Raw genomic sequence first — 16,638 nt, 5'->3', positions numbered from 1 at the left:
AACTAAATGGCGGCAGTAGTAGCAGCAGCTGTTTCTTAACTGTGATGCAATTCGGGTGATTTTAAGTTCAACACTTGAAGTTACAAATTTGCATTCCGTGTTGATCCCCAAGGTTAACAATGCAGCAAGACTTATATTGTTCTGTCTCTGGATTTTAGCTTATTGTAACGTTGAATTATATTAATGACAGCTGAATTTCTGAATTATACAATGTAGTGCTGAAACAATTAGTCGATCAATGGTGTGGATTAAAAAAATACCGTAAAGACCGTAAGGAAGCTTTTATAAAAGTTTGACTTCCTTCAGTGTGGCTGTGGTTCACAGGAGCATTATACAGTGGGTAGATCTGGCCAACCAATCTGATCGGTCAAATATGCTTTCCATCTGCACCGATGGTTCCCATAATGCACGGCTAGAAAAATGCAACTGGTTGCTGTGCTAACTCTTGTGTGATCTCTCTTTTCCCAGACATAATAAAAGCTCTTAAGCTTTCACCTTTTTTTTTTTTTTTGAGTTAAACAGGCCAATTTACACATTAAAGATAGAAGCACCATCTCTCTGTGGTTTATGGTGCTGAGTACTGCATTTCTCTTTTCTCACAGCAATTCCAAGTAAACTTTGAAGTATGATTACCATATTCGATCCCCCAAAACAAACTAATTAAAAGAAAGGCAGCATTGTTTGTTTGGTGGAGTGAAACATTGGCAAGGCACATTTAGCTTAATTTCTCTTCGAAATTTGTCAGGTGTTGATGATTCTTCAATGAAATTATCAAACATAACTGAAATGGAAAGTCTTAGGATGTTAGATCAATAATGCACAAACGCTTATTTGTTCATTTTGTGCTTGTATAACAGGTAGAGAAACACTTGTCCACTATTTGTACATCTCTAATTGAGAGTACACACTGTTAGGCATGCAGGTGATCTAGCCGATGTGACCAAATGAAATTGAAAACACAAAAACAGGTAATTCTAACTCTGTAATGGTTTCTCCTCTGCCCCTACAGGTACATGATGTTGATCAACGGAAAGAATGAAGTGTACATGATCGACAGAGACAACACCGTCTTCCACATAGCCAACCTCGAGTTCCCTTTCCGGAAAGATCCCCGCGTCCACTTATCCAACACTCTACTGGATGGGGTGAGTTCTTTTTTTTTTTTTTTCCTTTTTTGCACTTCCCCTTTCTTCTTCTACTACTTTTGAGGTGTGCGTGTTTTGTCGTGTGGCTTCGCCACAAGTTGACCCTGTCCTCACTTCACTTGGAATTGGACGTCCCACACCCCCCCCCCCTCCCCTCTCCCCCTCCCTCCCCGACCTTGTACCCCCTTCCCATGCCGCCCCGCTGCCCGACCCCACAGATAATTGACGTCGGTTGCTGTCGCCCACCTTGGGTGAAAGAAGAAGAAGAGCATCCCCTCCGTCTGGCGGACAGGATTGACAGGAAAGCGGATAACTGTATCACTGGAATACTAATCCGCTGTTATCTTGCTGTGCTGCCTTTCTATTCCATAGTGTGTTGTGTTTTTTAGGGGGTGTCGGGGATTGTTGGTGACTTATCCTCACACTGTAATAACAGGCTTAGACTTTTATTGGCGTGTTTGCACAGTATAGGTCGCGCAGGTCCCGGCTCTCCCCCGGCAGCAGGTGCACGAGACATGAGTCATTATCGCCCTCCCTAACAGGAAACCCATGGCAAGGAAATTGGCGCGCGTTCACGTTCCTCAGCCGAGATTTGATTAGAAACGTCCGGCGCCGCTTCACGTACAGCACTCCGGTGCGGGAGACGCGATAACAGACGATTCGCCCGTCGTTCTCCTTGTTTTCCCCCCGGTCTTGTTTTCTCAGGCTTGAGCAATTTTATGCAAAGCAGGTGTTTGTTTCCTCTCGGCTTAAGAGCCGCTGATGGATGCGGCGGATTCGGGTTTCCTCACCCAGGCGGGCCACGCCACGGCAGCACATTAGTGTTCCTTTGAAGGAGCCATGTGCATGTGTGTTTAGATTGCGGCAAGGGCTGTTTTGACTGGTGTTTGTTGTTATTCATCTGTTGATGCTCCTGGCTCCGTGTTCAGAGAGGCTGTGTTCGGCTGTTTACCGCGAGCCCCGCAGAAGCCCAGCTGTGTTCTTTGATACGTTTCATCCTTAGCCCAAAGGAGCTGCCTTTGTCTTTATATGCTGAATTTTACTACAGTTTTTAGCAAGCTTTACATCAACTAGATATTGACTGCACAATGTAGATAGAATTTTTGATTCGTGTTTCAATGCATTCATCCATTGCTTTCTGTCTGTGCGATGGTTCAGTGCAGCAGATGCATAATGATGACAGCCGCCCGGAATGACATAATTTGTTCGTTCCAGCCCATCCCACAGTGCAGAGCGTGACCGCCATTTTCTCCCCCGCAATGGCAAAGGCAAGTGGGTGTTGATGTTTGGTGCTTTGCCCTGTGGGATGGGCGAGAAAGTAGAAGTCACCTGACAATGACACCATCATTATGCATTTGGTCAGTTTTGAAGTTTGCTAAATACTCGATCCTTTTACTGACTTCTTGCCTGCTACTGCTTTATTTGCCAGTTATAGCAGTTGAGCACGTTCTTCAGCCTGAATATTTTATGAGGGGCAAGGGAATAAAATACATTCATTCTCATACTCAACGGGTTACGCGTCGGAGTTGCGACGCTCCCGTCGATAACAATATGATACCTGCGGTGGCGTTGCTTCCGTGCCCGTCTCTGCTGTCCCTCCGCCGCATGCTTGTGTAACAGTTCTGCGAAAACCAATCATGTGCCTGTCGGGCCTCCCGCGCTGCCGGCGCACCTGGTTCTCAACTTGAGAGTCTTGCATAATGGATGTGCAGTGCTATTTCTGCTTCGTGTCCTTCTTCACTGGACCCACCCACCCCACTTCACCCCAACCCCCCGCCCTTCTTCCACATACACACACACACCCCGCCCACCTCCCTAATTCCTTGCTCTCCTTCCCGGTGCCGTAGGCATCTTCCCTCTCTCTGAAGACGCAGCCCCTTGAGAGCGCTCACCCCCTACCAACCCACTGCTGTTTTCCAGCCTGCATAACCGCTCTCAAGCAGGAACCGTTTTCAACACGCTGTGATGCGAATAGGCCCCAGATTTAGGATTTTCCTTTGTGGAAGTTTTTCGTGTAGCTCTCAAGTATCTTTTTATCTTCCCCCGCCTGGGTATATATCTTTATCTCTCTAACTTTGTGCCTCTTTACACCAATCAATTGTTCATCTCTGTCTCTTTTTCCCACTCCCTCTCCATCTGTTGATCCCACTCTCTCAAGATGAATTGCCTGCTGTTTTCTCCCTCTGTTTCTGCAGGAGATGATAATTGACAAAGTGAACGGCCAGCCCGTCCCCCGCTACCTGATCTACGATATCATCAAATTCAATGTGAGTAGCCCGGTCATTGACACGTGTTGCCATTGCTCTGACCTGTCACCCTTCAACACTCCTGACAATCTGCCAGATCAAGATCTGTGGATAAAACAGCCCATTAAAACAACACCATTAGCACTGTTGAGCTCCATCAGCCCCTACTGGCGTCGTTGCTGCCATCTCTTTTTTGACCTTTAGTGAGCGAGGGTCTGGTTCAACAGAGGAAATTGTAATTCAGATACCTCGTGGTCTTAGACTGGCATCAGTGAGTAGCATAGACAATCAGAGTAGGATGTTGGGGTGTACAGGAAGAAAATGCATTGACTGAATGGGAGTTGGTTATCCTCAAACCTGAAAAATAAAATCCCTGATTGGGTTCCTAGGAGGCAGGAGCAGGGCAATCTTCATCCTGGCTCTGCAGTGTTTACACAGAGATGACTTTGTCAGACTGGAGGCTGAGGGAGGAACATGGCTCTGCCAGACCTCACACCCTGTCAAACACCAGGGTTTGCTAAAGCCTGACCTTAACCACAACACCAAGGCTGAACTCTGTATGTCTGAGCCATGCTGACCATTCACAACTTGTGTCTTTGGGCTAGCTTTCGCCACTGAGCTGAGGCTTGCTTCAGTATTTCTTTTATTTTCATAATTGCTCAGGATAGGAGTGTTGATTTGCTAGAGTTGTATGAAATGTTGATGCAAACCTTTGACATTGCCAGTAGCCCCGTTGTATCGGGTTGAAGTGAAACTGATGATCATCCTTTTGCTGCGCATTATCGGTGGGTGGCGATAATTGCCCTAGTGCAACTGCGTGTGTAAAATTTGCTATAGAGGTCTAATTATATATTTTTCCTGTTACATTATTTCAACTCTGCCATTTTTTTGAGGATAGCCTGAGGACAACAATACAAGGCTGTTAATTGCTAACACTCTTACCGACTCTAAATTAATTCCTCCCTTCAGCCGATCTGCGTGCCGGTAATGGCAGGCGTGCACGGAGATGAACGAGCCTGCAGTCTGCCCTCAGCAAGCCTCCGCTCTCTGCCTTATAAAACCTTGATGAATACCATGGGGCGGGAGAGGGGGCGGGGGAGGGTGGGGTGACTTAGGCCATTATGTTTGCCTGTCGCCTCCTCTCCCCATCGATCAGAAGATCACACAAGCAAGTGGCTCAATAAAGGCTCCAGCGGCGAGGGGAACATCTTTGTGAGCCGGCGCAGCGGTTAGCGGCTCCGCGGGGCTCCCCCAAGCCATCGGTAAAACGCTGCTGCATCGATCCCAGCTGGCCATTATTGGCCGCCTCCATTATCTGCGGTGGGCCGCTCCTCGGCACCGAGGCTCCGTCCTGAGACTCGGCATGGAAATGCAACAGGGTGGGGGGGACACGCCGCCCACCAGGCCCACGGCCTGAAGTGACACTTAACTTCGGGTGAAAAGCAGCGCTGGGATGCGTGTCATTAAAATGTAATGAGAAGTAGGTGTCCTCCCTAGCCATGATAGATAATTTAGATACGTGCGACGGGTTTTACTCACTTCTGTAGATTATGTCGGAAATGAATGGGATATGTCAGTGCTGCTCATGTAGCTAAGACCCATTTATATTCTTAGTCATCCTACAGAGTGCGATTATGGCGAGCTTGTGTGTACGTGCCTCTCCAAACATGAAATTGGTTGACCCTGACTATCACCCTGAGACTTTGAGTGGATGTTGTGGTTCTGCTGCAGCTGCGGGGTATAAAATAAGGCTTTTTTTGTCTTCCTGGAAAGTTGCTGCTTCATGTCAAATCTGAGCAACAGCTTGTCAGTCACTGTCAACTCGCCCACTGTGAAAGAATTGACGAACTCTGCTGTGATGAAGGAACAGCAATTACACATGCTTATCTACAGGTTTTGCAATTGCTATAGAAAGCTATTATCTTCAAATTAAACAGTCAGCTTGGAGTTTTGACATCAGCGTCAATGTCCTGACATTTTCATTAACACTCTCATTAACTTCATTATCTTTCATGTTGCACAAATGATCATGTATTAGGTGTGGAATTAAACAAAACAATTGGCTCAATCAGATTAACCGCTGAGCAGAAATTAGTGCTTACAATCAACCAATCAATCAATCAATCAAGCTTTATTTATATGGCACATTTCGTGCATACAAATGCAATGCGCTTCAGAATAAAATGAATAAAATAACAATAAAATAAAATACAGTTAAGAATACATGAAAATAAAGAGTAAAGTAACAATTAAAACAGATAAAATAATAAAATACAGATAAAAGAAATAGTGCAAGCAATAAAATAAAGTGCAAGAGACTAAAATGACAATAAGAGAAGTCAAATAACAGTTCTAAGAAAAAGCAAGACTAAACAGTTACGTCTTAAGCTTGCGTTTAAAAATGTCTGCTATAGCATTCACTGCAGAGATGGGGGGATGGGCTTATCTTCTTACATCAGCTCCATGTACTTCTGCTTGAGAAGCTTGGTGGCGGCTACAGTCTGTGCCTATGCAGGGCTCTCCTCCCTAAGAATAGTGTCTGGACCGCATCATTCCTCCGTCAGACCAATGGCAGCATCTCTCTGATGGCTCTCCTCTGCAGTCACTTCACAGTGTGGGAGAGTTTAGCCTTTTGCACGCCATCCCACCAGCACTCTGCTCTCGTCTAGTCTCGTTTTGCAATTTATGCACTTAATGAACCTCTTGTTATACCTACTGTGTATAGTGGTTACTGCTTCTCTTACAGTGGATGCTTGGATAGAGGTAGGATTTTTGCTGAGTGGTGTTTCCTTATGCTTGCTGGTGTAAGAGGTTTTTTTTCCCTAGCTAGCAAGGACTTTCCAGTTACCCTCGATGACTTCACTTTCCTTATAAATCCCAATGCCTCCAAAGTGCATCTAAGCGCTCTCCAGAGACTTAACTTTTCATCTGGATGCTGTCCATCATTGTGATATTAATACCAGCCCTCATTTTTCATGTTGGGTTCACGTTGACATTGTTTAAGGAAATACAATGGTGACAGTGAGGATAAATGCCTTAAAATGTCAATGAGTTTTGCTGTTTTTACCCAGGCAATGGATGGCAGGAGAAGTTTCCCTTAATTGGTAGTCCCACACCCTCCAAATTCAAAGAACACAGTTAGTGTCCATGCTGGACTTTTCCAACAACCTAAGTTGAGCAACAACGGAATACTAATGCACACAACTGACAGCTCTTGGCTGTGTTTTTGGATGTGCTTTTGTGTTGTTTTTTGAATTGTGCCTGAGAGGTAAGCACAATCCGGTACTAAAATGACATAAAGGAGCAGGGAAGGTATGCAGCAGGGGCTTACGTAAGCAGACAGACAGTTGTGATATAGTTATAGCCTCAGGCTGTTCAGTCAATATTTGTGAACACAAATAACCTTCGCCCAAAGTCATAAACCAGAGAACTAAGACCCCAGCTTGTGATGTTAGACACTGGGGAAAGATGGTGAAGTTGAGTGGAAGAGGAGCTGGGGGATAAGGGTACACACATTGTCTGGTCCAACCCTGCTAACATTACTGTAGAATAAAGCTCATTTAAGCATAAAACTCAGATATTCTGTAAGATTGAGAAATCAACATATCGTTTAGTTTATTGAGGAAAGGATAAAATGCAACAGTAATAAAACAAACGGCATCCTCCTTGAGGATAGCACATCAACACATCAAATACTTATTTCCAATGTGGTTCTCGATCTTGTATCAACATAACCGACAGATAGAAGTACACAGACCCCCATTTCATCTAACCTCAACTCCAACATTTATTTCAGTGACATTGGTTCATGTATCCTCCATTTTGTTGACATGGTGATAAATGACTATACTAAGCAAAATCTTGACATTTATATACATTTTTATGGCTCAAATATGCAACAGACTGCTGCGTAGTCCGACAAAAATAGGTGATGTCACCTTCTATAGAGTGCAACAGGTGGTGACATCACCCGCCACCATAGATCAGCCAATAGCAGATGGCAATTGCAATAGCTCGCTTTTAGCCTTACCTGGTGACTCCATCTGCGTTTCCCCTGGGACACAAGGACATACAGAAGTCAAGGGATTAGGCGGGTTGGCATGAATAAATTCATGCGATTCACTGAAATTAGTGCATACCTGGATAACAGGATCGTTACTCCTCTGGTCATCGTAGTGAAGAGCTGTCTCTCCAAATTTCCAAAGAGTTTGGTCCCGGGCACTGATGGATGTCTCCTGATGATGATGATAATAATAATAAAAAGCGCAATCATAAATTCACCTTCATCTACTGAACGGCATGTAAATTTTGCCTTGACAGCGTGTCTGGGAGCATACCAGTTTGGGAATACAAACGTGCTTAGAATGGTGTTCTTCCCATGGCCGAAGTGTTTGCTGCATTGGTGTGCTCCCAATCCAATCACCAAATAATGATTTATATCCTTTAACTGATCAGCAGCATGACGTCATTGTCTTGGTAGCCGCCCCAGATTTTACTGCTCTACACCATAGGGAAAGCAGAGAGGAATTCTTGAATTGTTATTCCCGTTTAAAGCCAATTATACAGTATATGGGCAACAGTATGAGGCAACATACAAGGGACAGCAAATGACAACTGGAGAAAAGTCATATGGATTACATAGTGACTATGAGGAACCAAAACACTAGTACTGTTGGTCATAGTTGTAGTTAAGTATTGCCTCAAAATATTGGGAGTGTTTTGTGGCCCTATGATGTAAACAGATAAACAGGACACATGGACATAAACAGTTTTAAACCATAACACTCTGACAGCCTTTTTGTCCTGAATATCCCAAGGGAAGCTGCACATTATGCTGCTGTTGACTGGTTCCCAACTCCGATTTTCTCACCACCACCTAATGTCTTTTATCGCAAATTAGCCCAGACGCTCACAAAGCTTTCAACAGCGTTCCCAGTACTGTCATTTTTCTGCAAGGTGTGTTTGTTCAGTCCTTCAGCCTCTTCAAACCTTACCCTAAAGAAGACTTCATTTCTGATTCTGCGGCTCTCTGGTGTATTAACATTTCATGCATGTTTATATATAGATTCTTTCTGCACGGGGTTAAATTTACACATTAGAGCTGTTATATAATACACTCAAATGTAGCTTGCCGGATTTGACACATTCTTTATAGCTTCCTTGCCACATTCTATGTTCCAGTTTAAGCTCACTGGATCCATTTATGATGCATGTGTGACTTAATTCATGCTCCATGGTATACAGGCCTATTTGTTAATCTTTTAAGAATCTTCCTAGTATATAGACTATATTCTGACTGTCTGTTCATAAGAACCAGTGTCATGTACTTTGGTGACTCTAAAGCCATTTGCAATTATTCGCTTTCCTCTGCATCACAGCAACCATCCGCAAATGAAACAAGGTGCCCCTGTTGAAACACATTTGCATTATTTATGTTTTGATTCACTGGATTGAAGATTTTTTTCTTTCTCAAACTGATTGAGCTTTTGATGCCTGGATTGGCAAATTTGAACGGGCAAATTTGAGTTTTACGTGTATAGTATTTTGAGGCTGTATCAGGTTGGGTTACACAGGTAACTTTTGAACATTTATGTAAAACAGACCTGTAATTTGAGATGCAGTGTATCATGAATGTTGATTTAAAAAAAAAAAAAGCTTATATTCCATGTACAAGTCAAACTTTTCATGAATCTGTGTGAATAGACCTACAATTTTATATGATTGGTCTAACAAATACCTAAATACCAGAATTACCTTTAAACTGTAAACTTAATCCCGTGTCCATTACAAGACAGTAAAGTAACTTTTTTTTTTTTGCAGAAGTCAAAGTAGTTGATAGTTGATGACCTGCAAACATTGCTGGTAGAGTAAACAAACAACATTTACCTGTATTCACTTGGTGGCTGGAGTTAATTTTCTAACTTGGTGTTTTAGAATACATGTATGTATGTTTTTATATTTTGAATGTGTTTTTGCCTATAATTTCTGTGCATTTGCAGTGTTTGCTTTGTATTGCAATACTTTACATGAAACTTTAGCCAGATTTCACCCCCAGAAAGCAAACAGGCCATCCCAAAAAATATTTTTGCTTAGTATAATATTTAAAACCACTGTTTTCATCACAGCACGTTACCTAAATAAGATCTTAAGCGGAACCAACACTGGGAACAAAGCGGAAACAGGAACAGAATCAGAGGCAAATTAACCCCAAAGCACCACTGCTGCAGAATTGATAGGTGCAACAAAGACTTCGGTCATTCAGACATTTCACTGATTCAATTGATCCTCATTCCCAAGAGCGTCAGACTGACAAGATTCTTGTCTCCTGTGCTTTCTAGTTGAGCAGGCATGGACAGCACATGCCTTGAATCATTCACACTTACATCTTGTTCTGTCCTGATGACACAGCTGACAGATGGTGCAGAATGTGTGGGACATGATACCAGTTGTTCCAGGAGAATGCAGTGTGCTTTTAGTCGCCCTGCAGTTACAGAAAATGAAAAACAAGTCCTTGAAAGAATGTTTCAATTTCACTTCGTATTTGAGCCATGTCTTCAAAGTCATAAATATCAGTGATATCGACGTTTTATCGCTCAAAGGGATTTTTATCTCTGCTTTTTTACCACACTCAAATAGATCAGTATGCAGGATAAAGAGTGCTGAATGTATCACAATACATTACGAAAGGCAACATTGTGCTCAGTGGGGATTCCCACCACTACTGATCAAGTGTTTATCCTCTTGTTCTAGAATCTGCATTTTAATGCCTTTCTTAATCATCTGCTGTGAGGGCTGTAATCGCCAAAGTTTCTCTGCAGTCTGAAAGCATAACCAGTTTCATTTAAAGTGGAGGAGTAAATCTTCTTATGAGAAACAAAACTCACTCCAACTCTAATAATCCTCCTTTGCACCATCTTAAAAACAGCGATAATTGCGTTTGCTCTCACAAAGCCCAGTACTGCTTACCAGGCACTGCACTATGTTCTGTGGTGACATATGAAGACTAATAGTTGAAGATGACAAGCTTATGACATTACACTAGAGTTGCTTTAATGAAACCATGCAGCAGTAAATCAGGCCCAGCAGAGCGCATTAGACTGTACCTGGACTGTCTCACACAGAAGATTGACCCATTCCCTTAAGATTGCATGCTTAAGGGGAGATTCTTGTCTTTTTGCTGAATGTCAGCACTGCTCACCAGACATTACAGCCCCATCAATTCCATCTAAACCTAGCCCAGTCGCTGGCCACCCACCCTCTCCACCACTTGAAACAGAACATTTTTTCCTCCTCCCGTGCCCTTTGATTCCATAGAAAGCTCTCGAGAAGCGATGTGGCCTTTACCTAACAGTAACAGAGCAGAATACAAATGCCCCCAGGTCACAGCTTCTCGCTCGCTGCCCATTCTTTGCCTATAGATTAGGGAAAATTGATTCACGGGTGTAGGGTCACTACAGGTGTCATTTTTTCACCAAGTAAAATCTAGTCCACACGGTTCCTCCTCATTCTCTTTCAGGCGAATTTGAGCTCTGTGTTTTTTTTTCTTGATAAGGTGCGAGAAGCATTAAATGTCAAATGGTTGTCACTAGGGTTGGGCGGTAATACGGTATCCCGGGGTATTTGAAAATAGCAACGGTGCCCGTTTCATGACCGTCATAAAAAAAATTCTGGTAGAAGAAGAGGAGAGAGATGCCCAACCTGCACCCCCGAAAAAAAATATAACTTTGGGCAGTCTCTTGCAAAAAAAAAGCTGATGCGGCGGGCGCGGCAGGTCCCGTCGGACTCGGCACCATAGAGGAGCGAGCAGAATCAGAGATGAATGCCTACTGTCGCGAGCCTGTGATTCACGGAGACGAAGATCCCCTTCTCTGGTGGAAATCAAATGGAGCCAGCCGCTTTCCGCTGATGTCGAGGGTGGTCCGAAAGTACTTGTGCGCGTGTGCCACAAGCTCACCATCAGAGCAGGTGTTCAACACCGCAGGCAAAGTTGTAAGTCCGTTACATGCCCTGCTCAAGCCGGAAAAAGTAAATATGCTTGTTTTTCTGGTGAAAAACCTAGAATAGGCTTGAAGAATAGCCTAACGTTGCGGTCTGTAGGATACGCTTTTATGCCCATTTTCGTTACTGCCGTTTTTGTTATTTATTGTTATTTTGTTATTATTTGATAAGCCTACTGGATGCTATAGGCTTTTAATTTAATTTATTTGTACTGGATTGCAGCCCATAGACAATTTGTTGTTAATTTCATTCCATTTTGTTGACAGACGTCCGAGAATTAATTTAATGTCCTTGCACTATTTTTTATTTACTTTAGGCAACCCGCTGTATTTGCACTCAAGTTTTATATTTGTTGTTAATAGATGATACATACATCATCTATTATGATACATAATAGATGATGATACAATGTGATTTTTAATCAGATGGTAATACCGTATACCACGGGAAAATTTGGGGAAGGTTTAACGGTGTCAAAAATTGGATACCGCCCAACCCTAGTCGTCACCCATGAATATACTCTGTTTCCATCTGGCTGACGTTCCAGAATTCACTTTCTTGTGCCTCAAAGGCTCTTGGTGATTTCTAGTGCTGAGAATGGTGAAATCTATAAATCTTTCTTTTATAATTGCCTTGTCAGCTGGTGATTTTCGTTTCACCAGCCTTCCATTTTGAAATAGCCTGCATATTATAGAACTCAATTATTGTACCAACGTGATTTCCTCCCAGCTCCTCTTGCCTCCACTTGCTCTTGAAAGCAGTCAGACAGACAGTCATATTGTTTAATTTGGCTGCGTTACTGTATCCAATCAGTGTCAACGCTGTTCCCTTTTCCACCAAGCTGCTTTTAATGAGAAACTGGGGGCAGGAACTTTGCATTGTTGCACTTTATTTCCGCCTTGGACACAGTGGACTGCCAGATGGGCTTGGGGGCACCTGGGCTTGGCCTCAGTGGCCCTGTCTATTGGGAGGCAGTGACGGCTCAGGTCACTGGCGCTCATCTATTTGGAAAAACAGTGTGTGGAAGAACGAGAATGGAAGGCATTCGAGGGACCTGTTGTCATAGTGACAAGGGAAAGCTGATTGCACTGTACATACCTGGTACTTTTGGCACTGATATTGGAGTGACCATAGTGGCTATAAGGGAGTCCTGCTCAGCCCCGCGCCGATGTTTGTCCTCCAGCCCATAGCTAGTCACATCAACACTGTTGCCATGGCAGTGCATTGGCTGCTCATAAATCCTTCGCATATCTGTACATTTTTTCTCCAAAAGAGATGGGTGTTCGGCTGCTATTCGATAACCTTGGAGAAATAAGAAACTTGAGTCCAAATGAAGACTATTCTAGAAAGTGTACACATTGCTTGTACGCATACATGTCTAAATGAGAGTCCTCTTCCCGGGGTGCATTAAGAGATGACAGAGTTGTTTGTTGTTCTGTTTTGTTTCCCAGGGACAGCCTGTTGGCCAGTGTGATTTCAATATCCGGCTGTTGTGCATAGAAAAGGAGATCATTTCTCCCCGGATGGAAAAGATGAAGACCGGACAGATTGACAAGACCAAGGAGCCCTTCAGTGTCCGAAACAAGCCCTTCTTTGACATTCATGCATCACGCAAGGTAACGTACAACGACTTCTCTTTTTCCCTTTCCAACTCCTCTCTCCCTGTTACTTTCATCTGATGTCCAGCCAAAAACCCGTTCCTGCTCTTCACACAGATACATACAGATGGCCTAACCAAACAAAACTCAAGCTGACACATGATGCACAAAAATGACTTACTTACCTAGACATGAAATGTCCGAGTCATTAACATCCTTTCAAAGTGTGTTCATTTGCCTCTGTGAAGTCTTGGTGTTCTCATCAGTGGCTGTTGACTTTTGCCTGTGATTGAGATTGCTCTTGCCTTAATGCTGAAGGGCTTTGTAGATGCGTCTTGGCACCATTAGAGTGGTAGTGTGATCAAAGCATTTGTTTGATTACTACCAAGACATCTGCCTTTAATCTAATAATCAACATTTTTGTTTGATTACTGTGCAGAAATGCTTTAATCAAAATTGAGACAATTACCATAAGAGGAGTAAGTGGATTAATTAAGGGCAAAAAGATGTCAGTGGAAAAAACGAACAAAGTAACTTTTCGCATCATTACCATGGTTCAGATTATATGTCATATTTTCCTGTGTTTCTCTTTCGGAGGTGTCATATAATGTATAGCTCATCGCAGCCCAGGTTATGAGCCTGTGCCGTTCCCAAGGCTGAAGACAAGAGAGCTTTTATCCTCTGATAAGCTGTTAAGCCTCCCACAAAGGCCTGCACTTCTGGCCTAATAATGGGTCCACGGGAGGTCAGTGTACAATTAATTCGATCTTTTGCCCGGGCTAAGATCAGTGGGAAGTTGTGGGCCTGCACATTCACAATGATCAAAGTGTGCGTGGAGGGGCTGAAGTCGCGGGCGGCCCCTCGCGCTGTCGTCACGTTTCTTCCTCAGCCAGGCCCATCGCTCACATCTCGGTCTTCACTTCTTGTTTTTGTACTGTGCGAAATGCTAAGTATGAATGTCTGGGTTACCTCTGGTCTAACCCTGTGCTATCCACCCCTCTAAGGGCCTTTATGAAGGATCACCCGCTACCCTTTTGGGGCCATGTTGATGAAGATATTCTCGAAATGAAGTCACTGGAACTATGTCTGGTTCCTCACTGCCTCATTGTTCTGTGTGGCGGCCATCTGCTCCCCATACAGCCATATCTCTGTTGTAGGGGACATTAAAAGGGGGAAACTGGAATCTGGCTCATTAATTCATGGCAGCACAGCGCTCCACTTTATGGCATGTTGGCCAGAAATTCCTTTTAAGGATATTTCAATCACAGGCTGGAGTTGTATGACGCTTTTGTCTGTTGCTAGGCTGCTGTTTTGTGTCTGTACCACTTACGCATTCATGGCACCATTTCCCCTCCAATTGGGACCATTTATTTTTTTTGTCTTCTTAATTTGAGCAATTGTCTTACAATAGCCTCTTTGGAATGCAAAATTTGTACATTGAGACCTCTAGATGATGTATTTTTGGAATTTCCCTCTTCTGTACGTTGAATGAACTTGGCTGACCAGATGGGTTCTGAGTGGAAGATGATTCTGAATTGATAATTGAAAATAAATAATAAAACTGTTGCCTGCATAATGTAACTCAGTCAGTGACGCCTGTGCCACAGTGCATTGCACGTGGCATGTTTGGCTCGGTGGCTAGCTTGCAATCATGAAAAACGCCGCCATGCATTTGCACTGTACCTTGATTGTCAGGAACTCAGAAGGACCGGAGAGAAATTCTATCCCCCCAAAAATGTTTTCTTTACTATCTTAAAGTGGTTTTATTGGCACTGTATCTCAGAGATGGATATGGAGCCAAGTCCTTAACCTATGTGCTTTTGTCAACAATCTACTAACAATTTAATCCATTTTGAATTGAGACTGTAATGCCACAAAATGCAGAAAAGGTCAAGGGAGTTGAATACTTTCTGAAGAAACCTTATCTGCAACTGTTATGTGATGCATTGCATTGATGCTGGGTATTTTCAACGACCTTAGATATGGTTGGGTTTTAATACTATGGGTCACGATTTGATTTGACACTTCACACAGTAGTGTTGTATGCAATATAGGACTGAAATTTGCAGTAAATTTTTACAGACTAGTACTACACAGTACATCTTTTTAGTATTGTGAATCATGATTGTGTTCATTATTGATATGGATTATTATACAGAATATTTCCATTCCTCTTTTTTAGGCAAATCAAACGTAAAAAATACACATTTCTGTGTGCTGTAGTGCATTGACATAACTTGTAGTAACATGTAAACACTGAAAATGCACTACGCTTTGTGAGATGAACGTGGTACACACACTACCAAACAGGCTCAGTTCCATGAGATTTAACTGCAGGCTCTTGGAGAGCATCCAACGTCAAATGTGTGTGTAAATTTGGCATGTTACCACAGTAGTTTAGCAGTGGGGTGGGGCAGAGCCATGAGGTGTTGCTTTGAGTGTGTTCGAAATCATGTACTATCCACATTTATCATGTAAAATTTTGTGTTAGGTTTGTGTTAATTGTATTAGGTGCTAAGTACAATTTATGCTTATAAAATGCAGCCAAAATAACTAAGGCTTTAAATGATGTAACAGATATTTTCTTGAATTATAAACATAGTCAATTCATCATAGAGACAGAATGTCCCTGTTGCCACTAAGCACACCTAGTCTTGTTTTGAATCCAAAATGTGATGTAGTTTGGTAAAGTGGGGCCTCTGTAATCCTCGAAGCTGCAACATAATGAGAGCTAGCATGACACCTACAGGAGTCTATAAAAGTGGAAAATAAATCGTGCTTTTCTGTAAAACAACAGGGGTTACAAATATATCAGGATTTGCAGAAGTAATTCTGCATCTTACAAAAATAAAGTTGCAGTGTATCGTGTTTCTTTCCCCACCCTTTGTGGTATCATCTTGAGAATTGTGCCACCTTCATGTACCTGGTGTGTTGTAACCATGGCCTTGAACTACATGTGACCCTCACTGACAGCTGGAGTGTGGAGAAGAGTCAAATGGCCATCAGTGGGCGAGGCCTACTACTGATCTCACTAGCATTTCTGAAAGTTTTTGAACAAGCCTTGCAGGCAAATCATAGGTTTGCAAGGGCAATGTAGGAGTAACAAGCTGATCCCTGCCAACAGGCACAGCTCTGCATCCCTGTCCTGATTCACATGCTACACACTCATTTTGACTGGGACTGGGACTGGTAGAGATGATCATACATCACTATTTGAATATTCTCAGAGTTAAGAGATTTGTTGGGAGAGAGACTTTAAGGGAGCACACTGACATTTTGGCAAATAAGCTCTTGTATCAACTTACTAATGTGTGCCAACAAGAAAATTGGAGGCAGTTGTACTTCTGTGCATGTGTAGTATGCTGTACTTTAGAGATGATGCCAGCCTAGCTCATACTGCACATTAAAAATACACAGCATGTTAAAGCGTCAGCATGCGTGATACATAGAGGAGAAATTTCTCTCCTCTCAATGCACACCGATAAGTCAATCAAATAGCGAATTTGCCAAATGTCTGCGTGTTCCCTTTCAAGGTAATAGAAACCCAGATTCAACTTAAGAGTCAGATTTCTGGCCATTTTCTTGCTTGCTGAATCAGAGAATATTACTGTTGTGCTATTCTCTGGAGCAATTTCCACGGAGAATAGGTTT

At 43.0% G+C, this 16,638-nt stretch overlaps 1 protein-coding gene across 1 annotated transcript in view; it reads left to right on the top strand.

The window, feature by feature from the left end:
• Positions 1 to 16,638, top strand: part of rngtt (RNA guanylyltransferase and 5'-phosphatase) — a 79,616-nt gene that overhangs the window by 24,997 nt on the left and 37,981 nt on the right. Inside the window, exons 9-11 of the mRNA XM_071906985.2 lie at positions 1,010 to 1,145; positions 3,341 to 3,412; positions 12,841 to 13,005. Coding sequence (XP_071763086.1) covers positions 1,010 to 1,145; positions 3,341 to 3,412; positions 12,841 to 13,005 — 373 coding nt within the window. The remainder of the gene's footprint in view (positions 1 to 1,009; positions 1,146 to 3,340; positions 3,413 to 12,840; positions 13,006 to 16,638) is intronic.

The sequence above is a fragment of the Centroberyx gerrardi genome, chromosome 18 (assembly GCF_048128805.1).
Source record: "Centroberyx gerrardi isolate f3 chromosome 18, fCenGer3.hap1.cur.20231027, whole genome shotgun sequence".
In the NCBI taxonomy this organism is placed as follows: domain Eukaryota; kingdom Metazoa; phylum Chordata; class Actinopteri; order Beryciformes; family Berycidae; genus Centroberyx; species Centroberyx gerrardi.
Note: the sequence above shows the minus strand (reverse complement) of the source record. Positions and strands in the feature narration are given on the sequence as shown.